Genomic DNA, 25,949 nt, shown 5'->3' with positions numbered 1-25,949 from the left:
ATTTCTAAAGCGCTACTAGGGTTACGCAGCGCTGTACAATTTAAACATAGGACAGTCCCTGCTCAAAGAGCTTACAATCTAAAAGACAAGAAAACAATCTAAAGACAAGTGAACAATCTAGAGGACGAGTGAACAGTTAGTCTGATAGGGTGGATAGATTGGGGTATTTTATATATCTCGAGTGGTTAGGCGCCGAAGGCAGCATTGAAGAGGTGAGCTTTAAGCAGAGATTTGAAGATGGGTAGGGAAGGGGCATGGCGTATGGGTGAAGGAAGATTGTTCCAGGCATGGGGTGAGGCAAGGCAGAATGGGCGGAGTCTGGAGTTGGCAGTGGTGGAGAAGGGTACTGAGAGAAGGGCTTTGTCCTGTGAGCGGAGGTTACGGGCGGGAACATAGGGGGAGATGAGGGTGGAGAGGTAGTGAGGAGCCGCGGACTGAGTGCATTTGTAGGTAAGGAGGAGGAGCTTGAATTGTATGCGATAACTGATCGGAAGCCAGTGAAGTGATTTGAGGAGAGGGGTGATATGAGTATATCGGTTTTGGCGGAATATAAGACGTGCAGCAGCGTTCTGAACTGAATGAAGGGGGGATAGATGGCTGAGTGGGAGGCCGGTGAGGAGTAAGTTGCAGTAATCAAGGCGAGAGGTAATGAGAGCGTGGACGAGAGTTCTGGTGGTGTGCTCAGAGAGGAAAGGGCGAATTTTGCTGATGTTGAAGAGGAAGAAGCGACAGGTCTTGGCAGTCTGTTGGATATGCGCAGAGAAGGAGAGGGAGGAGTCGAAAATGACTCCGAGGTTGCGGGCAGATGGGACAGGGAGGATAGGGGTGTTATCAACAGAGATAGAGAGTGGAGGAAGAGGAGAAGTGGGTTTAGGAGGAAAGACGAGGAGCTCGGTCTTGGACATGTTCAGCTTCAGGTGGCGGTTGGACATCCATGCCGCAATGTCGGATAAACAGGCCGATACCTTGGCCTGGGTCTCCACGGTGATGTCAGGTGTGGAGAGGTATAGCTGGGTGTCATCAGCATAAAGATGATACTGAAAACCATGAGACGAGATCAGCGAGCCCAGGGAAGAGGTGTAGATTGAGAAGAGAAGGGGTCCAAGGACAGATCCCTGGGGAACTCCAACAGATAGTGGGATGGGAGTGGAGGAAGATCCATGGGAGTGTACCCTGAAGGTGCGGTGGGAGAGATAAGAGGAGAACCAGGAGAGGACAGGGCCTTGGAACCCAAAAGAGGACAGCATGGCAAGAAGTAAATCATGGTTGACAGTGTCAAACGCGGCGGAAAGATCGAGGAGGATGAGGATGGAGTAGTGACCTCTGGATTTGGCCAGGAGCAGGTCGTTGCAAACTTTAGAGAGTGCTGTTTCTGTCGAGTGCAGAGGGCGAAAGCCGGATTGAAGTGGATCGAGGATGGCATGAGAGGAGAGAAAGTCAAGGCAGCGGCTGTGAACAGCGCGCTCAAGTATTTTGGAAAGGAAGGGTAAAAGAGAGATGGGGCGGTAGTTGGAGGGGCAGGTAGGGTCAAGTGAAGGTTTTTTGAGGAGAGGTGTGACAACGGCGTGCTTGAAGGTGTCGGGGACAGTTGCAGTGGAGAAAGAGAGGTTGAGGATGCGACAGATGGCGGGGGTGACAGTATGGGAGATGGTGTTGAGTAGGTTGGTGGGGATGGGATCAGAGGAACAGGTGGTGCATTTCGAGGAGGAAAGAAGGCGGGAAGTTTCATCCTCGGTGATCTCAGGAAAAGAGGAGAAAGAGACCTGGGTAGGTTGGTTGATGGAGAGGGTTAAAGGGTGAAGAGGAGGTGGTGGCTTGGTCGTGAACTCAAGGTTGATCTTTTGCACTTTGTCGCGGAAATAGTCGGCCAGTGATTGAGGAGAGAGAGAAGGGGGAGTAGGAGCGGGGGGCACTTTTAGGAGGGAGTTAAGGGTGGTGAAGAGACGACGAGGGTTGGAGCTGAGAGAATTGGTCAATTGGGTGTAATAGTCCTGTTTTGCACGGAATAGGGAGGAGTGGAGGGAGGATAGCATGAATTTGTAGTGGAGGAAGTCTGGAAGGGTACGAGATTTCCTCCAGAGGCGCTCAGCGGATCGGGTGCAGGAGCGAAGGTAACGGATGCAAGGAGTCAGCCAGGGCTGGGGATTGGTGCGCTTTGTGGGACGGGAGATGGATGGCGCAAGGGTGTTCAAAGCAGAGGAGAGAGCGGTATTGTAGGCGGAGACCGCTTTGTCGACAGTTTCGGAGGACATGATGGAGGGGAGGAGATTAGAGATAGTAGATGATAAGGTGGAGGGGTCAATAGCCTGGAGGTTCCTGGAGGTGGTGGTTAAAGTTGGACGGGGTGGAGGGGGGGGGTGAAGAAGTGTGAATGTGATCAGGTGATGGTCGGAGAGAGGAAGAGCTGAGACGTGGAAATTGGAGGGTGAGCTGGAGGAGGAGAGGACGAGGTCAAGACAATGGCCGTCACGATGAGTAGGGGTGGTGGAGCACAGCTGGAGGTTGAAGGAGGATGTTAGGGTGAGGAACTTAGAAGCATGGGGGTCGGATAGGTCATCAGCATGTACGTTAAAGTCTCCGAGAATGAGGGACGGAGATGAGGGGTCAAGAAAGACAGAGAGCCAAGCATCAAAGTCGGTAAGGAAGGAAGGGAAGGATTTATCAGGGGGGCGGTAAATGACTGCCACTCTGAGTGGTAGCGGGTAGAATAGCCGGATGGAATGGGCTTCAAAGGATGAGAAGCAGTGAGACTGCGGTAGGTGGAGGGGTTGGAAACTACAGGAGGGTGAGAGTAGTAGCCCAACGCCTCCGCCGCGGCCAATTGGGCGGGGCGTGTGGGAGAAGAGATAGCCTCCATGGCAGAGGGCTGCAACGGAGGCAGAGTCTTCCGGGGAGAGCCAGGTTTCGGTTAGGGCGAGCAGTTGAAGGGAGCGAGAGATAAAGAGATCGTGGGTGAGAGGCAGTTTGTTGCAGACTGAGTGGGCATTCCACAAGGCGCATGAGAAGGGGAGGGAGGAGGGGGGAAGGAGGGGAATAGAGACGAGATTGGAGACATCCCGGGATCGTTCGCAAGGATAGGACGGGGACAGGTGAGGGGGACCTGGATTAGGGTTAATGTCTCCCGCGGATAGCAGGAGGAGGAGCAAGAGAGTGCGGAGGAGGGTGGGGGAGGTTGGGCGACGAAGGCGACGAAGACGGGGTGTACTGAGGAGGAAAGGGGATGGGTTAATGGCAGGAAGGAAGTGCCGAAGGTTGAGAGCCAGGAAGGAGGGGGACAAGAGGGATGGTAAGGTGAGGGATGGAGGTGAATAGGGTATTGCGGTGGCGGGCAGGGTGGGAGGGCAGCGAGTAGTTCTAATGGTAGACAGTGGGAGTGGGGGGGAAAGGAGATTAGGAAGGGACAGGGCAAGGAAGAGAACATGGACAGGGGCCATAGGTGGTGACTGAGGTGTAACAGGTGACAATATAGTGACTGAGGTGTTAAGCAGTTAACAGGTGTTAATGGGTGACTATGTAATGACTGAGGTGTTAAGCAGATAGATAGGGCTTGAAGCTAGGTTTTGGGTTGGCGATTAGATAAGTCAATGGCTGATAAGCTAGCAGGCAGGTAGGTAAGTCAATGGCTGAGAGGTTCGCAAGCAGGCAGGCAGGTTACTCGATGTGTTAACAGTCAGATGGATTGGAGCAAGCCGGAACAAGCTGAAGCAAGCAGGAACAAGCCGGAACAGGCAGGTACAGATGGACAAGCTGGAACAAGCAGGAACAGATGAACTGTGTCAGGATGAGCAGACGGACAAGCTGGGATCAGGAAGACTGGAACGAGCTGGGATCAGGAAGACTGGAACGAGGTGGAACACGCTGGAGCAGAAGAATTGGAGTAAGCAAGGAGAGGCTGGGTCAGGCAGGCTGAAACACACTGGAGCCGATGGACAGCAAGGGGAAGGCTGGATCGGCAGCTGAAACTAGCTGGACACGCTGGATCCGGTGGACAGGGGCAAGCCGGAAGAAGCTGAATCAGGCGGACTGGAACACACTGGAGCCGATAGACTGGAAGGATCAGGCGGGCTGGAACAAGCTGGGCTCAGGAGAACTGGAACGAGCTGGAACACGCTGGCTGGATCAGGCGGGCTGGAATACGCTGGAGCCAATGGACTGGAACACGCTGGAGCCGATGGAGTGGAACAAGCGGGGGAAGCTGGGTCAGGCGAACTGGAACAAACTGGGATCAGGAGGACTGGAACAAGCTTGAACACGTTGGGGCGGATTGACTGGAGCAAGCAGGGATTGACTACACTATTAAATACACACTATGTAACATTGTAGAGACAGAGGAAGTCACAAGAGGGAATTATGGAATACTAGTAAAAAAGGCCCGTTTCTGTTTTAAAGGAAAGAGGCGCTAGCAAGGTTTTCCTCGGAGTGTGTATGTTTGAGAGAGAGTGTTGAAAAGAGCTTTAGACTTGTTTCAGATGGAACAACATTTTAAAAACGACAATGTCAAGCAGCTGCACGTTTTTGCTTGTTTTTCAGTGTATAGCAATGACGGCTGCGTAGGGGAGTGGAAACAGAGATTAACCAATGGGCTTCATTGCTTACCGTAGACTTGTTTTGCTGACTTCCACTCCTGTCTATTGAACTTGCTGCAGCATCTCATAGGTTTGCAACCTTTGTTTTGAGTGAATGGGGATGATGGCTGCGCATGGGGTAGGAGCCGCTCCTCTTTGCCTCCTCCGTCTTGCGAGTCGCCAGTGGACCCCGACCCCTGTCTTGAGCCCTCACCCGCCTCCTGCAGATTCGACACTCGCCGCAGTCGCTCGCTCGCCGTGTCGCTGCCCTCCCTCTTCGTCCTCTCCGATTGAGGGTGGTTAGTGTGTGCGGGTGGTTCGGGAAGTTCGCAGGCAGTGTGCAGCAATTCCTAGGCAGGGGGAGGAGCGTGTTTCCCTACTCCTCCCCCTGCCTGGGTCGCTGTTTCCTGCTGGCTGGGTTGCGGTTTCCCTGGGTCGCTGTTTTCTGCTGGCTGGGTGGCGGTTTGCTGCTGGGCGTCGGGCTGGATTCGTAGGCGCAGGCAATCAGTGGCTCTTCTTTCATGACGTCACATTTATCTACTCCACTCCATTAAGTAGAGCACCTCTGGCCGGAAGCCACGGTTCCAGGCAGCCTCAGAACGTTGGAGGTGAGAATTATTATATAGGAAGAGGACTCTGTGGGAGGAAGCCCTGAGAGTAGGGTGGATAGGGCTTCCAATTATAAGTTAGTTATAGATACAGAGGCAAGTCAATGATATCGTGAATAGTGGCATAATTAACAGTAAATGTTAATGAAGGGTAGGTCATCAGAATAAAGACTTTCATCTTTTTGTTGTTAACATTTAGACACTAGTGTTGATTATCCATAAAAGAAGATGAAGAACTAGTATTAAGCAGTAAGTTGATATCCTACAGCACTAATTTGTCAGAGTAAGCACAAATCTATGTTTGTTGCGATGACTCTGCTCTTAAAAGAGGTTGGAGTATAATCAATAAAGAGATGGCTGAAATGTGCAAACATACAAGGAGGAGAAGAATGAGAGGGAGGGGGGAAGAGTTTGTTGGGGAGAGCTTGGGAAGGGGGGATGGGAGGAAAAGGGGAAAGAACAATAATAAAAGTAATTTGTTGATGTTAGAATTGGTTATTGTTAACAAGCGGTGTGATAAAGAGGATTGTATACAATACTCAATTACAATGTTAAAATGCATCTTCTTTAATAAAAATTATTGAACTTAAAAGAGGTTGGAGAATCTTAAAAATTCAATGCTTTTTACTTTCTACCTATAATTTTGTTTCTTCAACATGCAGGATTGAGTTAGGCACGTAAGTGGGTGACCTCTTCCAACAGTGCTGAAATGAACTGCTCTCCCACAGCTCATGACTTTAGAGTAAAGATCCAAGCCAGTGATTTCTAATCAAACATGAAAAGAAGCTTTATTTTGCATCGGTTCAGCTGGGTAGAAAAAAATCAAAACTGAGTAACTGAGGAGACAGGTGCATGTGCTTAGAACAGTGATTCACAAACCTGCCCTGGGGGATCCCTAGTCAGTCAGGTTTTCAGGATATCTGCAATTAATATTCATGAGATTGATTTGCCTCCATTTCATGCATATTCATTGTGGATATCCTGAAAAACTAACAGGCTGGGGTTCCCCCAGGGCAGGATTGGAAATCACTGTTCTAAGCACATTCACCAGTCTCTTCAGCTACTCAGTTTTGTTTTTTTCTACCCAGCTGAACAGATGTGAAATAAAGATTCTTTTTCCATGTTTGCTTTCAATGCTGTTTTTCATCGTGTTTGCCTTACCTTCTTCCTTAAGAAACTATGGGACCCTTTTACTAAAGTGCGCTGAAAAAAATGCCCTGCGCTGGTGTAAGCACGAGTATTGGATGCACACAGGTCCATTTTTCAGCACACTTGCAAAAAGGATTTTTTCTTTTGCCAAAAATGGACATGCGGCAAAACAAAACTCTGCGCATTCATTTTGGGCCTGAGACCTTACCACCACCCATTGACTTAGCGGTAAGGTCTCACGCGTTAACCAAGTAGTAATCATCAGCGTGCGTACACTGCTGATTATCGCCCAGTTAGCGCTATATAGTAGAAAATAGAAGTTATTTTCTGCTATGTGTTTTGGACGTGCATCCAAAATTAGAATTACCGCCCGGGACACGTAGTAGCCAGACAGTGGTTCTAATTTTACATGCGTTGTATGTGTGTAGGTGCCTACGAGTCTTAGTAAAAGGGCCCCTATGTTGCCAAAAATCAGGCCTTTCCTTCACCCCCCGAGTGTTTTCAAAGTGCCTTTTAGGTGGCCACTGCATACTTTCACAATTAACACCATTTAATATTCCCATACCTGGACAATTGGCTTAAAATGGCTTAGTCAGTCATAAGCCTTAATTTTCCTAGAGAAAATAATCACTCTTCTACAGTATCTGGGATTCCTTATCAACTTACAGAAGTCCACACTTTGTCCAGCCAACATTTCCTTTCTAGGCGTGGTCTTGGACATGATCAATATAAGGCATTTTTCCAGATGACAGGATTTAAATATACAATCAGTGATCAAGTCACAGAGTTTACTTAAATGCTGAGGCACAGGGCTGTGACTGTTCATTTCATCCCTTACCTCATCTAAAAATCAGTGGAACTGACACTTCCGACCATTTTCATTCATTCACCTTCCCAGCTTTATCTCATGTTGTGGTAATGAATATACAAACCCAGCCTAACAGTGTGTGTTCCATCTTCACCATGGCAGCATCAGTTAGTCCTTACTACAGATGCCTCTACTTAGGTGGGAGATCTTCTCAACAATCAACATTCTCCTTGAATCTTCATTATCAACAACTTAGAACTCAGGACAATCTTCTATGCCTTACAAATGTCCCTTTGTCCTAATTCAGATAGACAACCCAAGTATCAATGTTTTACAAAAACTAGCAAGAGAGCTTAGGCTCCCTTCATCTCTGCTGAGAAGCAAACATTATCTCGGACCTTACCAGCTGGATTCAGACATAGGCCTCTTAAATAACCTGAATACAGGATCAGTCAACACTCTGCTGAGTTCATCAGCTTTGTCCTCAGTAATGGTCCCTTGATGTGTCAGTTCTACATTCCCTTTTTTTAGGGAATGCCTCAAATTAACTTCTTTTGCCAGCAAAGAAAACACAAAACTTTCTCTAAATTGTTCCATTCTTCCTTTCTCCCTACATCTGGCACCAAGTGTTCCGGCAATTCCATGAACTTGGTTGTCTCTTTACACTTACCCTCCAATTCCACTCATATGATGAGTGATACACAAATTCCAGCAAGGCTGTTGAACAATTATTCTCATACTGCCCTACTAACCTCAACAGAATTGATTCTCTTTTCTTCAAAAACCTGCAGTTCTACCTTCTCGCAAGCTGCTCTGGTTTCCAGCACTGATCACTCAATAAGGGGGTCAAGTTCTTCATCTAGAGCTAAAGTCTATAGATCTCACTGCATGGAAATTCAGTAGTCTCTATCAAATGGAAGATTTTCAGTCTAGTGTTCTCTTAATGGCCATGACCCTATTACATGCCCTCCTATGACAATTCTACCTTATCTACACCACTTGTATTTTATTGACCTTCAAACCTCACTTATTGTACTGTATTATAACATTTATAACCCACGCTTTCCCACTTGTCAGCAGGCTCAATGCGGCTTACATAATATAGCAAATTTAGAAGATAAAGCAAAATGAATAAAACATCTAAACATAGTATATAAAGAGGTGGACAATAAAAAGGATAAGGGAGGAAGGTGGTAGAGGTAGGGAACAGGGAGATTGTGTAAGTTGGGGTAATGTGTTGTGAGTAAGGAAGAATGTATAATAATGGTTCGAAGAGGGATGAATTCAAAAGGATAAAAAACATACTTTAATTTCTGTCAAGTAGTAGATACAGGTATCACAGATGATGTACCTATCAGAGTACATCTCAGTGCATTGTTGGCATACGACGTTCCAGTATATAACTTTCCAGCTTCACAATTGAAGCTGGTCACTTGTTTAATGGAAGGCCTAATTCATGTAAAGTGTCCATTACAGAATCCTCATGTGCCTTGGGATCTGAATCTAGTCCCCACTTCCCTCATGAACTCTCCTTTAGAACCTGTAGAAATAGTGTCTCTCAAATTCCTAGCTTGGAAAGTGTTTTTCCTAGAAGCAATTACTTCAGCTAGGAGAGTCAGTGAATTTCCAACACTGGCAACATACAAGCCGTACACTAAGGTCCATCTTCACAAAATCATCTTTTGGACACATCCCAAGTTTTTACCAAAGGCTATCACACATTTCTACATGAATGAAAATATAGCGCTTTCCACTTTCTGTCCAAAGCCTTATGCAAATAAATGATCAAGCAGTCTAGATTGTAAATGGGCTCTCACCTGTTACTTAAAAACAACTGCATCATTGAGAAAGTCAACTCAAATATTCATTTTGTTCAAACCAACTAAGATAGGTATACCAGTTCCAAAAAGAACTCTAGCAATCAGGATCACCTCTTCCTTTCACCTCCAAGATCATCAGATTAGAGCTTCTGCAGCCACAGTGGCCCTCCTGAATACCATCTCTAAAATACCTATATGGACTCCCTTCACACTTTCATTGCACCTTATTGTTTGGACTAAGCTTCCACATAGGACAGTGCATTTGATCAATACACTGGGATTGCTATGGGGGCGTCATCTGCCCCTACAGTAGCAAATTTATTCATGGCAGCCTTTGAGGAAAAATAGATCTATTCTTCAGTGTTTTTTCAGCATGTTGATTGTAGCATTCATTATATAGATGATGTTTTATGTATATGGACTGGGTCCACTGAAGTTCTGGATCAGTTTATTAATTATTTGAATTCCTGTCACTCTACAATCAAGTTCGAGATGAAGTATGATCATGAGAAGATTATGTTCCTGCATGTTCAAATCACTTTGAAAGCTAATAGCTTTGAGACAACAGTATTCTCTAAACCCACTGACAGAAATACTTTGTTCAATTTTTCCAGGATGTATCCTTTTCATTTGAGGAGTAATAATTCCCTTTGCACAATTCTTGCACTATAGACATATCTGCAGTGAAGATTTTGAATACCGTTATAAAGCACAAAAACTTTCTGATAAGTTTATTCATAGGGGGAACACTGATAAACTGGTATAACAAGCTGTTAAGCATGCTTTTTATAATCCATATGAAGTGCTGTTACAATAGAAATCTTCAATGTCAAGACGAAAATGTTATGCTGTTTGTGATTAAATATGTGGTCTCTGAAGAACTCTGTAAAGCCATTGAAAGCATTTCTCAGTTTTATGGGTGCTTAAATGTTTTAAAAAAGCTAAAATATTGTTCTCTTTTCAGCAGAACTGCAACTTAGGGGACCGGTTGTGTCACAATGATATTTCAACAGTAAAAACTTTTAGCAGTGTAACTGATGGTGACCACAGGAAGTGTGGTCACTGTTCAGTATGTTCTACTATGTTAGAACGTTCCACATTTACTTATACGAGTGGGAAAACCTGTTTTATGAGAAGCAGTACTACATGTGAATCTACTGACATGATTTTAGCATCACTGTTCTATAAGGGAATCCAATTTCACAAGATCTTTGGCTCTCTCTTCATTGTATTAGGAGTTTCTTTATGTAACTCTCTGCCTCTCGCTATTAGATCAGAGATTAGCTACCTTAACTTTCAAAAGATGTTAAAAGCTTTTCTCTTTCTAAAGCCCACTGCATAACAAACATTACTACTTTTATATCCCTTAACTGTCTTTAGGTCTGTTAGATGACTCCCCTCTATTACTCCTACATTCTCTAGTGACCCATAAGATTGTACTCAATCTATGTTCCACCTATGATGTAAACTGCACTGAACCTGGAAAAGGGGGTTTTAGCAGTATACAAGATTTGCTTTGATTTGATTTGTATGCCCATGTGGACTGATTTACATAGGTCAAACTTCTAGAAGTTTAAAAGTCAGACTCACTGAATACCATTCCTGTTTGTGGTTGTGCAAAATAGAGGCGCCTTTAGTGGCACACTGCAAACAATACTCGCATCATTTGGATCAGCTGTGCTGCACCGTAATTGAACAGTTACAGCGCTGTACAAGGAAAAGGGATTTTGGGTGCTATGTCAACAGGAACAAAAGTGGATATTTACTTATTTATTTTATTTATTGCATTTGTATCCCACATTTTCCCACCTCTTTGCAGGCTCAATGTGGTTTACAATACATCATGGATAGTGGAAATTAGAAAAGAGTAGACATATAGAGGCGTATTTTCATAGCACTTAGCCTTACAAAGTTCCATAGGTTACTATGGAACTTTGTAAGGCTAAGTGCTTTGAAAATGAGCCCCATGGTGTTACATAAGGATTTTGGGTTACATGGTAATGGAATACAAGATAGTAATATATAGAAGGCATTATTAACATTTCTGGATATATTTGAGAGTATCACATGTTTTGGTGTTTGTGGCATATCTTGTCGAAGAGATGGGTCTTTAGTAGTTTATGGAAGTTGGTCAGTTCATAGGTCGCTTTTAGTTTACGTGGCAGTGCGTTCCAGAATTGCGTACTCCTATAGGAAAAGTTCTTCTTTGTCACCCTTAATCTTTTGTAACATCAATTGTATCTGTTACCCTGGAATGGTCTTGCCATAACAGGTCTTTGTAAGCCACATTGAGCCTGCAAATAGGTGGGAAAATGTGCGATACAAGTGCAATAAATCATAATAATAATATTTATTTATTTGCTGCATTTGTATCCCACCTTATCCCACCCCCTCGCAGGCTCAAAGTGGCTTACAATACATCATGAGTAGTGGAAGAATGTTAGTAGATAAATATTTGGTATTGCAGGATCTTGGTCAGCATGATGTTAATAAAACAAAATAAACAAAGTCATAGTATACAAGCAGATATTATGAAAAAGTTCTGAATGTAGATGTGCGCGTTGTGCATATTCACATTTGTTGATCTTTGTGGTACGCTTTATTAAAGAGATGTGTCTTCAGTAATATGCGGAAGTTCGTTCTTTCGTATATCGATTTCAAGCTGCGCGGTAGTGCGTTCCATAACCGTGTGCTCAGGTAAGTAAAGTTTGACGCATGCATTATTTTGTATTTCATTCCTTTACAGCTGGGGAAGTGCAGATCAAGGAATGTGCGGGATGATCTTTTGGCATTCCTAGGTGGTAGGTCTATGAGGTCTGACATGTAAGCTGGTGCGTCTCCATGGATAATTTTATGAACTAGAAGGCATATTTTGAACGTGATGCGTTCCTTAAGTGGGAGCCAGTGTAATTTTTTTTCATAGGGGTTTGACACTTTCAAACTTTGGTTTGCCAATTATGAGTCTAGCTGTGGTGTTCTGGGCTCTCTGGAGTTTCTTGATTATTTGTTCTTTGCAGCCGGCATATAGTGCATTGCAATAGTCTAGATAACTGAGCACCATTGATTGTAGCAGGTGGCGGAAAACACTCCTTGGGAAGAAAGGTCTTATTCTTTTTAATTTCCACATTGAGTGGAACATATTCTTGGTTGTGTTTTTCGCGTGGTTCTCTAGTGTTAGGTGTCGATCAATAGTGACTCCAAGAATTTTTAGGGTTTCTGAAATAGGAAGGTTTAGAGTTGGTGTGTTAATGGCGGTGAATTCTTTCTTGTGTTGTGAGGTATTAGGCACTGGGTTTTATCTGCATTGAGTTTTAGCCGAAATGCGTCCGCCCAAGAGTGCATGATATTGAGACTTTGGTTGATGTCATTGGAAATTTCTTTTAGGTCTTGTTTGAATGGGATGTAGATCGTTAAGTCATCTGCGTAAATGTATGGATTAAGGTTTTGATTTGATAGTAATTTAGCAAAGGGTATCATCATTAAGTTGAATAGAGTCGGCGAGAGGGGGGATCCTTGTGGTACTCTGCATTCAGGTACCCATGCAGCTGAAATAGTCGAATTAGATGTCACTTGGTATGATCTTGTGGTTAAAAATCCCTTGAACCAATTGAGGACGTTGCCTCCAATTCCGAAGTATTCAAGGATGTGTAATAAAATTCCATGGTCGACCATGTCGAAAGCGCTTGACATGTCAAATTGTAAAAGTAGTATGTTCTTACCAGATGCAATCATTTGTTTGAATTTGGTCATGAGAGTTACTAATACTGTTTCGGTACTGTGGTTAGACCGAAATCCTGACTGGGAATTGTGAAGTATTGAAAATTTATCTAGATAGTTTGTAAGTTGCTTGGTCACCAACCCTTCCGTTAATTTGGTTATTAAGGGAATGGATGCTACTGGTCTGTAGTTAGTTCACTGGCACTTTTCTTTGCGTCTTTGGGTATGGGGGTAAGTAAAATGTTTCCTTTTTCCTTCGGGAAAAGTCCATTTTGTAGCATGTAGTTCAGGTGTTTCGTTATGTCATTTATGAATTGTTGAGGAGCAGATGTCATCAGGTTGTTTGGGCATATATCTAGTCTACAATGAGATTTGGCAAATTTTTTGAGCATTTGGGAGATGAAGTTCTCCGATAATATCTTGAAGTTAGTCCAGGTCCTGTCCGCTGGGTGAATGCCAGGGGCTGGGTCTAGGCAGTTAAGGAGTTCAGCATAGTCGATGGTGCTGACAGGTATTTTAAGTCGTAATTGTACTATTTTTTCATTGAAGTATCTCGTGAGATTGTCTGCTCCAGGAGTGTCCTTGCTGTTGGTTGTGACTGGTGTGATATCTAATAGTTTGTTCACGAGTTGGAAAAGTTTATGTGTGTCCTTGTAATTTGGTCCGATTATTGTTTTGTAATGTAGTCTTTTGGTTTGTCTTATGGTGTATTTGTATTTTCTTTGAAGTTGTTTCCAGGCGTTAAGTGTATTGTCTTTCTTTTTATTCGAAGCTCGTTCTAGCCTTCTGACTTGTGTTTTGAGTTTTTTCAACTCTTCGTTGAACCAAGGTGTTGTGTTCTTTCTGTGTGAGGTTCTTGTTTGGGTTGGAGCAATGTTGTCTAGTGTAAATCTGCATCTGTCGTCCCATTCTAAGAGGAATTGGATTGTATCTGTTTTTATTGTCCATTCATTGTTATAGATCTGTTGCCAGAATATTACCGGGTCTATTTTTCCTCTCGTGGTGTAGGTTTTCCGTTCTTGTTTATTCGGTGGTCCTTTAGTTCGCCATTGGATGGAGATGTTTGCTTTGTAGTGGTCCGAACATGGTACGGGTGTCCATTTTGTGTCTGTTAGTATAAGGTTTGTATCGAGATCAAAGTTGTGTGTGATGATGTCTAGAGTGTGTCCTTTTCTGTGAGTAGGTTGTGTGTGTGTCCTATGAAGGTCCCATAATTGTAGGAACTCGTCGCATTCTTGGGTACTGGTTGAATTGAGATCTTCGAGATATAGATTGATATCTCCTATTATGATGAGATTTGAGCTGGAGACACAGGTGTTCGAGATAAAGTCCATGAGGTATGTTTGCCTGGTGGTCTATAGAGCAAGACTGCAGTAAGGTGTTCTTGTAGGTTTGTGTGGTTAATTCTTACTGAAGCGATTTCAAGTTGCGGTAGAATAGTTTTGATTATTGTTGTGATGATAAACTCGGATTTGTATATAATTGCTATTCCTCCTCCTCTTTTTCCGTTTCTTGTCCAGTGGTTAATTTTGTATCCCAGTGGACATAGATCTAGGATTATAGGTCTTTAAGGTTTCGGTGATGAATAGGAGGTCCAGAATGTCTGCGATGATCCAATCTGTTATATTTCCTTAATTCTGTGGATCCTACCGGTTTGAATGCACACATTAATGGTCTGCATTTTTTTGAGCAGGCTTTAGTTGGATTGGTGGAAGAGGCTGGGGTTTTCCTTGCCAAATTGAAAATGAGGTCAGCGTTTTGTTCTGTTAGTTCGCCATTTTGGATTATATGGAGGCCCTTGTACAGGAATACATTCTCCTGATGCAGCTATACGAAACAGGGATTCCTGGTTGGGTATTGATTGATGGACAGTGTCTGGACCTGGCGATATTACTACTACTATTTAACATTTCTAGAGCGCTACAAAGTGTACGCAGCGCTGTACAAACACAGAAGAAAGACAGTCCCTGCTCAAAGAGCTTACAATCTAATAGACAAAAGTAAAGCATTTAAATTTAAAATATTTAAGCAGTCAAGCACAAGAGAACAGTCACAGAAGGACAGAAGATGTTGAAGGGTGGTCAGTGTGATTAGGTGTAACTCTGGTTGGAGTAGTGGGAGAAGGTGATAGAAGAATAGAAATGGGTGAGGTAAAGTAATGAGTGGGTTGATAGGGAGGTTATATAAGACATGTCACTCTAGGGGTGGGTGGGTAGAGGGGTAGGGTGGGTGGAAGCAGGAGAAGGATATGAAGATAAGATAAGATAAGATAAGATAAGAAGCAGGAGAAGGATATGAAGATAAGATACAAACTGTTCTTTATTATTGAAAGAGACAGTTATTTGCAGTCCTTGTGAACATTTTGTTTGTTTTTATTTGTATTTTGTGGAACTTTTGTGACCCATGATGGTTGTATTCCCAAGCTCTATGTATCGGTCTGGAGCATGGATTTGCCTACTGAATTCTTTTTTCTCCACTTTTTCTTAGTGTTTTGGTCATGGTGTTGTGCACAGTGTTTTGCTGGTTAGTCTTATAGGAAACATTTTTAAGTGTGATTTTTCTAGGTTAGTGTTTCCAGCTCATGTATCCATTTCTCTTGAGATTTCAATCACCCACATATGTGCCTTATCAGTCCTGCTGTCTACAAAAAACAACTGTTATAGGTGAGCAACATTATTTTATATATATACAAACATACATTTATATATACACTAGCCGTTAAGCCCGTTAAAACGGGCGCGTATTGGAATGTTTTTTTTCCCAAGGCCCCCCTCCCGTTGCAGCTGCAAGGCCCCCTGCCATCCTCCTTCCCTGCCAGCTCCAAGGACCCCTCTGTCCCTCCATCCCAGCTCCAAGGCTCCAGTCCTCCCCCCTTCCCAGCTGCAAGGCCCCCTGCCCGCCCTCCCTCCCTCCCTCCCAGTTCCAAGGCCCCAGGCCCTCCCCCCCAGCTCCCAAGGCCCCCTTCCCTCCCTCACAACTGTAAGGGGCCCCATTCCCTCACAACTGTAAGGGGCCCCCTGCCCGCCCGCCCTCCCTCCCAGTTCCAAGGCCCCCCCCCCCCGTGCCTTCTTCCCAGCCAGCTGGAAGGCCCCCTTCAGTCCAGCCCTCCCAGCTCCAAGGCCCCCCCCTCCTTCTGAGACCTCCCATGTCCCCCCCCCCCCAAGGTAGCCGCTACCGCCCCCCCCCCCCACCCCGGAGTCGCCCCGCCCCCCTTCACCCGGCCCGGGCCCTCTCTTCGTTATTCAACTTACAGCAGCGCCAAAACAGCAGCAAGCAGCAGCTCCCGTTGGCCTTCCTTCACTGCCTGTGCCTCGCCCTCGTGTGACGTCACGTCGGCGAGGGCGGGGCACAGGCAGGGAAGGAAGGCCGACGGGAGCTGAAGCTGAGCTGCTTGCTGCTGTTTTCGGCGCTGCTGTAAGTTGAATAACGAAGAGAGGGCCCGGGCCGGGTGAAGGGGGGGTTGTGGCGACTCCGGGGGGGGTGGGGGCGATAGCGGCTACCTTGGGGGGGGGAGCGGTAGCGACGTCAGCAGTTCCCTCCCTCCACTTCCGCGCAGTTTCCCTCTCTGTCCCGCCCCCCTCCCCTCGTCATCACGTCTTGACGCGGGGCGGGACAGAGAGGGAAGTCTCTACTGCGCATTTGCAAGTGAGTACGGTCACTTGCCTTTTATATGTTTGATATATAAATCACACTTTTGCACAACTCTCAATTCACTTTAAATGGAACAATGCCCATTCATCATTTTTTAAAAATTAGCTGGAAAAAACTAACTGGTACAGAATGAAAAGGGAGAGAAAAAAATAAGCTGTAAATAAAAATGATATTTATTAACACATCAATGCTGTGAGATGCACAAAACCCTTATCTACCAGATACAGAGTCTCTAAACATTCTGATGATTGGTTAATGAGGGAGACAACACATTTGTTTTCCACCATTAACCTCCAAACATGAGTAATGTCATTACAAGAGAGCGGAGAAGAGAGCCTTACTCGGCACTGAGTTTGTACAAATGGAAAGGCTGCCTCACAAGCAGATTGGTTAGTTACAAAGAACCAAATGTAAATCATGGAACTAAAACTTTTCAAGCAACTTTACATGTTGCATCTCTACAAGCTACTACAAAATCTAAGATATTTTCATGTTCGCTAATATTTAAAGGACCAATCCTAGGATAGTGGCCATAGCTGCAATTTTCAGGCACCTTATTTCCAAAGTGCATAAGCCAAAAACCAGATTCAGACTTAACATGTCAGTTGCTGTTCCCAGACTCGGCCAGGATCAATCCTACCTGCTGATGCATCTGAGCTTTCTCCAAGTCCAGGGCACCACCCTGAACACGGCCATCAGCCAGCAACTGCTCAGCTTCCGTTACCCATTGCGTGAGGTCATTAAGGTCACAATGGAACTGCCGCCACTCCTCCACTGCTCTATCAAAGCAACTGTAGAAAAGGAAAGGGAAAAGGAATGGGATGATATATTAGTTGCAATCAAAACAGTTTACATGTTTTATATATAGGTACTTATTTTGTACCTGGGGCAATGGAGGGTTAAGTGACTTGCCCAGAGTCACAAGGAGCTGCAGTGGGAATCAAACCTAGTTCCCCACTACAAAAATGCTACTTTCTAAGTTATGAAAACTATTTTGTTATGAAAACTATTTAGAAACTTTTTATTTATCCATTCAGACCAAATCTCAACTAAATATAATGGATAATTTATAAGAGAACAACCTATAAAAGAGAAAGCTCACTATGCTATATTCTGCACATAGATTTAGTACATAGGAAGGATGATGGAGGTGGAGGACACCTTCTTCTGTATACTCGTACAAAATCTCTTTCCTCCTCCCCCACTCAGTGGTATCCAGCATCTCTCTTTTTCACCTCCCCTCGTAGTGTCCAGAACCTTTGTCATTTCCTACTACCCTCCCCTAATGGGGCATGATTCAGTATATGGCGCCAAAAGTTACACGCCATTAAGACCCACACTAAGCGCCTATTATATAAAGGTCACTTAGCACGGATACCTGACCAAACTTTGACGCTTGCTGAAACCTAGTGTAAAAACTGGTACGCAACCAACAGTTGGGCACGTAAATGACTTGATTCTATAACACTGTGCCTAAATTTTAGGAGTGATCTGATCTGCCCATGCCCCTCCACTGACCATTTCCCCTTTTGAGTTGCACACAAGACAATTTAGGCGCGAACGTTAGATCTGCACACAAGTCCTAATTAGTACTAATTAACCGCAATAATTGTAGCTCATTAACTAATTAGTTTGTGTGTGAATTTCAGATCTGCACCCAAATTTTGATGATCTTTACAGAATCTAGGGGAAGGTGTTCAGCATCTCTCTTATTCCCTTTGCGCCCCTCTTCCCTGCCCCAAGTTGTTCAGCAACTTCTCTCCCCTTCCTTATCCTCTTTGGGGCATAAGCAATGCAGCAGTCAGCATACCTACACAACACTCATCATTGTAGGCATGATGCCTTAAATATCTGCACATGCTCAATGCCCGCTGGGTCCCATGCCCATCCTTTCCAAAAAAAGGAAGTTCGGAGGAGGTAGGACTCTGTGTGCCTTGAGCGTGAAAGGAAGCTCAAGACCTTGCACCAGCCACAATGTTTTCCACAGTCATACTGACTGCTGCATTAGTGCAGCTCCCCCAAATTGCGACACCCTAGGCGGATTCTTAGTCCACCTGATAGTCAGGCTATCCCTGACCAGAAGGCAATTATCAGCGTACTGTAGATCAGGAATACAATGCAGAATAACACGTCACTTCCACCACAAGCAGCAGAACAAGAGAAAAGAGTTTACCCAGTAGTCTAAGAACCTGCTAAATGACATTACTGGGACAATCAGCATTTTAATAATTAAGTCTGTCCTGCATAATACTCTCTCTAGGATACATATTGAACACTCTAAAAAAAGCATTTATTTTTTTAATTTACAGTGAAATTACATTCATATCTTTCTACAACCTTCAGGTATCCTTAGCATGTTTCACGCTAGTTTGGCATTAGAACTACACAGTTGTTCATGAGGAGCTAACTAAATTATAGCGACAGGGCCAGATGGCATACATCTTAGGGTACTGAAAGAGATTAGGAAAGTTCTGGCAGCTCCGCTGGCTGACCTTTTCAATGCTTCACTAGATTCGGGAGTGATCCCACAGAACTGGAGAAGGGTAGATGTGGTCCCGTTCCACAAACTGGAAGTAAGGAAGAGGTTGGGAACTACAGGCCAGTAAGTCTGATGTCTGTGGTAAGTAAATTAATGGAAATGCTTTTAAAACCGAGAATAGTAAAAAAAAATTTTAAATCCTATGGACCCAAGGCAACATGATTTCACTAGAGGCAGGTTTTGTCGAGACAAATCTGATTAATTCCTTTGACTGAGTGGCCAGACAGTTGGATCAAGGGAGAGCACTAGATGTGGTGTATTTAGATTTTATCAAAGCCTTTGACATGGTTTTGCATAGACGACTAATAAATAAACCAAGAACCTTCGGCAGGGGCCCTAAAGTGACTAAGTTTGGAACTGGTTGAGCGGAAGGTGACCGAGGGTAGCAGTAAATGGAACTCACTCTGAGGAAAGAGATGTTATCAGTGGTGTGCCACAAGGTTTGGTTCTTGGGCCAGTTCTTTTTAACATTTTTGTAAGCCATATGGCTGAACAGTTGTCTGGTAAGGTTTGCCTTTTTGCAGGTGATATCAAAATCTGCAAAAGGGTAGACACCCTTGATGGTGTGGATAACAGGGGCGTATCTGCGTGGGGCCACAGGGGCCTGGGCCCCCGCAGATTTCGCCCTGGCCCCCCTCCCCGCCGTCAACCCTCCCCCGCTGCTTACTTTTGCTGGCGCCGAGGTCCGACCCGCAATCTCCGTTTTTTCGTCTTCCTCCGTGGCCATGCTTCCAGGAAGTAACGCTGCAGTGCTGATTCGTTGAATCCAGTTCGGCGTCTGACGTCAGACGTCGAACTGGATTCAACGAATCAGCACTGCAGCGTTACTTCCTGGAAGCATGGCCACGGAGGAAGACGAAAAACGGAGATTGCGGGTCGGACCTCGGCGCCAGCAAAAGTAAGCAGCGGGGGAGGGTTGACGGCGGGGAGGGGGTGGAGAGAGGCAGAGGCGGCGGCGGCGGCGGCGAGGGGGGGAGGGAGGGAGGCAAAAATGTGCCCCCCCTCTCTGGCTGTGGCCCCCCCTACCGCCGGATTCCAGATACGCCCCTGGTGGATAACATGAAGAAGGAGCTAGCGAAGCTTGAAGAATGGTCCAGAATTTGGCAGCTAAGATTTAATGCCAAAAAATGCAGGGTCATGCATTTGAGCTGCAAAAACCCGAGGAAAAGGTACAGTTTAGGGGTTGAAGAACTTTTGCTTACGAAAGAGGTACGTGATTTGGGTGTGATCATATATGATGATCTTAGGGTGGCCAAACAGGTAGAAAAGGTGATGGTGAAAGCTAGAAGGATGCTGGGATGCATGAGGAGAGGAATGGAAAGTAGGACTGTGGCAAAAGGAAGGTGACGATGCCCTATATAATTCTGAAGACCGCACCTTCAAAAAGATATAAACAGAGTAGAGTCGGTCGAAAGGCAGCTACTAAAATAGTCAATGGTTTTCATATACATATGAGGACAGACTTAAAGATCTCAATATGTATACTTGGGAAGTAAGGTGGAAGTGGGGAGATATGATAGAGATGTTTAAATACTTACATGGCATAATTGCACAGAAGGTGAGTCTCTTAATTGAAAGAAAGCTCTTGAATGAGGGGGGCCATAGGATGAAGGTGAAAGACAGGTTACTTCTGAGAAAATACTTCTTCATGGAATCGACTTCCCAGTGGCAGTGGCGGAGACGAAAACTTTATCTGAATTCAAGAAAGTTTGGGCCAAGTACATATTATCTCTAAGGGAGTGAAAGGGAGAGTAGATGGCATGGATGGGCAGACTGAATAGGCCATATGGTCCTTATCTGACTATTATTTTTTTTTAAGTTTCTGAACAATTTGATTGAATGCCTGAAAAATTCAATAAAAAAAAAAAAAGATCCCATTCATCCACTTAAAGGGAGAGTAGATAGCATGGATGGACAGACAGCCCTTATCTGACTTTATTTTTCTATTTTTAAGTTTCTGAACAATTTGACTGAATGTTTGAGAAATTCAATCAAAAAAAAGATATCCTATTCATCCATTTAAAGGAAAATGCAGACCCATATTCAAAACTGTAAAGGATGGTCAACCACGCCAACCTCTGTGAAAGTCATATGAAAAAACTGAGAGCCACAGGTGATTAGGTAGATAGTTTATTTTTATCAATCTGAATATATAGAAGAACTTGAATAGGCCACTGGCAGATCATTATTATTATAGTGTGCAAACAGTGACATGTAACATACATAGTAACATACATAGCAGATGACAGCAGAAAAAGACCTGCACGGTCCATCCAGTCTGCCCAACAAGAAAATGAAGTGCTGCCCAACAACCATCCAACGTGGACACCAAAGGGCAAACCCAAAAAATAGTAAATCAGAACAAATTAAATCAAATACATTAATGCTTGTATTATTATTTCATAATTTCCATACATGAATATAATGGAGGAAAAGACCTCAGTGGATAATTGCATACCTATTTGGACTGCTCAACTGCAGCCACTATGATTGTGGCAAAACTGAGTCTCTTATCTCAATCACTGGTCAAAAAACCCTCCAATTTTGAATATTTTGTAAATAAAATCAAAACATGAACAATTGTCTTGAGCTCAGAACAACTTTTATGATTATTCAAACAGATCAGCTGTTAGTCATGAAACACTATCTTGAATTGTAGTTGTCTACTGGGATCCCAGAAAATCCTTGACCCTTGTGACTCAGCAGGCCCCAAACAATAATAAAAAGAAGGCGAGATTTAAACACCTTTCTGGTGAGGATATGAACTGTAATAGTAGTGGTACATCCAAAATCTCCAGGTCAAAGAGGACAAGGTCACATAAGAGGTCAAGCTACACTTCCGTCTGTACCTCCAGACTCGTTCAAGGAAAAAAATGCAATGGTGATCAACCTATCAAATAAGAATCTCAATGAGGGAGAAATCCAATTACTATTGAAGGGGCTGTCTTTTATCCCTTCACAAATATTTGATCTTTTTTTTAATTTCAAATTGACTTGGAAAAGGTTTTGAGAGTACTGCAAATTAAGGTTTTTTTTTCAAGACCAGGATTCAATTTTTGAGCGAACAACCTTGTTTCCAAAATCTAATTGGTCCCCCTCCAGGATCCCTAGATCCTATTTTCAATATTTTCTGACAGATGGTGTTGCAAGATGTTAAGGCATGGGTTAATAAGCAGAACAAGAAATTTTACTGTAGTTTTAGATCGTATTGATTATTTCCAGGAGGTATTGAGGCAGCTCACAGATCCAACCACATGTAAGAGACTAAAAATGGATCCCACAAAAAGACTTCAATCTACCATACAAAGAGTAACAAAGAATATCCTAAAAGTGGGGTTTCTTAAGAAGAAAGATGTTAAATATTTGACTGTGGAGCATCCTACCATTCCAGTACTTTATTGCCTTTCAAAGATCCATAAGAGGCTGGTCAAGCCGCCTGGCAGACCAATAGTGTCTTCCAGGAATTCTGTCTTGGAACCACTGTCTTGTTTTTTAAATTATTTGTTTAAGTCTCTGAGTCCTACATTAGAGACAAGAGTCAATTTTTGCATATTTTAGGGGAGTTCAAAGGTGACTTTAGTGAGTTTATCCTGGTTACTCTTGTATGTTTCATCACTGTATACAGTGGTGGAAATAAGTATTTGATCCCTTGCTGATTTTGTAAGTTTGCCCACTGACAAAGACATGAGCAGCCCATAATTGAAGGGTAGGTTATTGGTAACAGTGAGAGATAGCACATCACAAATTAAATCCGGAAAATCACATTGTGGAAAGTATATGAATTTATTTGCATTCTGCAGAGGGAAATAAGTATTTAATCCCTCTGGCAAACAAGACCTAATACTTGGTGGCAAAACCCTTGTTGGCAAGCACAGCGGTCAGACGTCTTCTGTAGTTGATGATGAGGTTTGCACACATGTCAGGAGGAATTTTGGTCCACTCCTCTTTGCAGATCATCTCTAAATCATTAAGAGTTCTGGGCTGTCGCTTGGCAACTCGCAGCTTCAGCTCCCTCCATAAGTTTTCAATGAGATTAAGGTCTGGTGACTGGCTAGGCCACTCCATGACCCTAATGTGCTTCTTCCTGAGCCACTCCTTTGTTGCCTTGGCTGTATGTTTTGGGTCATTGTCGTGCTGGAAGACCCAGCCACGACCCATTTTTAAGGCCCTGGTGGAGGGAAGGAGGTTGTCACTCAGAATTGTACGGTACATGGCCCCATCCATTCTCCCATTGATGCGGTGAAGTAGTCCTGTGCCCTTAGCAGAGAAACACCCCCAAAACATAACATTTCCACCTCCATGCTTGACAGTGGGGACGGTGTTCTTTGGGTCATAGGCAGCATTTCTCTTCCTCCAAACACGGCGAGTTGAGTTCATGCCAAAGAGCTCAATTTTTGTCTCATCTGACCACAGCACCTTCTCCCAATCACTCTCGGCATCATCCAGGTGTTCACTGGCAAACTTCAGACGGGCCGTCACATGTGCCTTCCGGAGCAGGGGGACCTTGCGGGCACTGCAGGATTGCAATCCGTTATGTCGTAATGTGTTACCAATGGTTTTCGTGGTGACAGTGGTCCCAGCTGCCTTGAGATCATTGACAAGTTCCCCCCTTGTAGTTGTAGGCTGATTTCTAACCTTCCTCATGATCAAGGATACCCCACGAGGTGAGATTTTGCGTGGAGCCCCAGATCTTTGTCGATTGACAGTCATTTTGTACTTCTTCCATTTTCTTACTATGGCACCAACAGTTGTCTCCTTCTCGCCCAGCGTCTTACTGATGGTTTTGTAGCCCATTCCAGCCTTGTGCAGGTGTATGATCTTGTCCCTGACATCCTTAGACAGCTCCTTGCTCTTGGCCATTTTGTAGAGGTTAGAGTCTGACTGATTCACTGAGTCTGTGGACAGGTGTCTTTCATACAGGTGACCATTGCCGACAGCTGTCTGTCATGCAGGTAACGAGTTGATTTGGAGCATCTACCTGGTCTGTAGGGGCCAGATCTCTTACTGGTTGGTGGGGGATCAAATACTTATTTCCCTCTGCAGAATGCAAATAAATTCATATACTTTCCACAATGTGATTTTCCGGATTTAATTTGTGATGTGCTATCTCTCACTGTTACCAATAACCTACCCTTCAATTATGGGCTGCTCATGTCTTTGTCAGTGGGCAAACTTACAAAATCAGCAAGGGATCAAATACTTATTTCCACCACTGTACCTCCATCCCTCAGGATGAGGAAACTGAAGTGATATTTGATAATTTGGAACCGAGATGAAAACCCCATTTCATTCCTACAGCATTTTTGATGAAACTCGCAAGGTTAGTTATTAAAGAAAATTATTTTATGTTTGAGAACAAACTATAATACCTGCAGATCTCGTGAGTGGCAATGAGGACTACTTGTGCTCCACCAGTAGCTAATCTATTTATGATCAAATTTGAAAGTGAAATGATTCAACATTCCCCCTTCAGGAAGAAAATACATCTTTGGAAAAGTTTCATCAATGATGTTTTTATGTTATGGACAGGTACTTCCACTGAGATTGCATCATTTTTGAAGTGGCTCAATTCTTGTAATATGAATATACAGTTTACTTGCAACAATTCCACCATTTTTTGGATGTTAAGATCATACGATAGGATAGTGGTTTAAATACCACAGTATTTAAAAAGCTGACTGATACTAATACATTTTTGCATTACGAAAGCTATCATCCAAAAAGAAGAAATAAAACAGAAGGTCAGTTTACCATACTCGCAGTTTTTAAGATTCAAGAGGATTTGTAGCACTAAAAAGGATTTTAACACACAAAGTAAAGATCTGATGAAAGTAACATTTTCAAGAATGAGTTGAGGCTGAGAGGCTATCCAGAGTCTACATTGAAGAAAACATACAAATGGGCTAAATATAACAAAGTTATTGTTGAGTAGCAATTCCAAATCTGGAAATAAGACTGATGGAAAATGTTCTCATATGTGTTTCCAAACATTTGTCAAATGGCACACAAGTTATCAAACTCTGGAATATTATTGACACATAAACTCACTCTAATTGCTCCAAATCAACATGATATAGATGAGACAATGAACTGCTATATTATCATTTAATAATATATAGCCTCATACGTCCAGGGTACCTTTATGTAAATTAGGACACCACTGACTGACATTCATCATCGGCTACCACCACCTACCTTACACTGCAGAGAAAAACTCTCCTATTTACATCTAATCATGAGAGAAAAATCTGCAGTGCTTAGGCATATGGGAAAATCAATTTAATAAACCTCCAGTTCAAATGCTCATTAAATCCTAAATATGACCCAAAAAAACCTATATAAAGGGTCTAAAAAAGAAGAAAAAATGTAATCAATAATGAAATATACAAAAACAACAGCCAGGTTAAACAGTTCTATGTGTACACTTAGCTTTGCCTTCAATGATAATATAGCAGTTCATTGTCTCATCTATATCCTGTTGATTTGGAGCAATTAGAGTGAGTTTAAGTTTCTGATATTGCATTGCTCTATGCAGTTTTGAATTGGTTTGCTTTAGCATATTATTGACACATCCATATTTTCATGATAAAGTCTTCGGGATTGCCTTTTCTAGAAGTAAAAAGCTTGAAGAGATTTTAAGTTCAGCTTTGCAGCTGAAAAACAAATCAACATCTGCTGTTTCAATGGACCACAATAGGGCAATAGGCCATTTTAAACGTGGAGCCTGCCAGATTTGTAACATCATCTTACAGGTAAAAGAGTTCACTAATCCTGCTGATGGTAAAGTTTATAAATTAAGAAACTTTATCAACTGTAGATAAAACTATATTGTATATGTGGTATTGTGTATATGTGGGAAACTGTATGTTGGTAAAAACCATTAGAACACTGGTGATTAGAAAGAACAAACACAAATCTAAAAAGAAAAGAAAAGGACCGGAAGCACCATAGGTGTCACATTGTTTAGAAAGGACACAATTATGAAACTTTTAGAACTTTTGCGATTGAGCAGGTACAGCAACACAGAGGTGGTGACCGAGGCAGCGAGCTGTGGCAAAAAGAACAAAGATGGATCCAGAGGTTGAACACTCA

At 43.5% G+C, this 25,949-nt stretch overlaps 1 protein-coding gene across 7 annotated transcripts in view; it reads right to left on the bottom strand.

Moving 5' to 3' along the window:
• Window positions 1-25,949, bottom strand: part of LOC115465822 (utrophin-like) — a 1,296,369-nt gene that overhangs the window by 804,949 nt on the left and 465,471 nt on the right. For all 7 annotated transcript variants that reach the window (XM_030196568.1, XM_030196575.1, XM_030196573.1 and 4 more), the window contains one exon: window positions 16,959-17,109. In XM_030196568.1, coding sequence (XP_030052428.1) covers window positions 16,959-17,109 — 151 coding nt within the window. The remainder of the gene's footprint in view (window positions 1-16,958; window positions 17,110-25,949) is intronic.

Source organism: Microcaecilia unicolor, chromosome 3 (genome assembly GCF_901765095.1).
Source record: "Microcaecilia unicolor chromosome 3, aMicUni1.1, whole genome shotgun sequence".
Lineage (NCBI taxonomy): Eukaryota > Metazoa > Chordata > Amphibia > Gymnophiona > Siphonopidae > Microcaecilia > Microcaecilia unicolor.
Note: the sequence above shows the minus strand (reverse complement) of the source record. Positions and strands in the feature narration are given on the sequence as shown.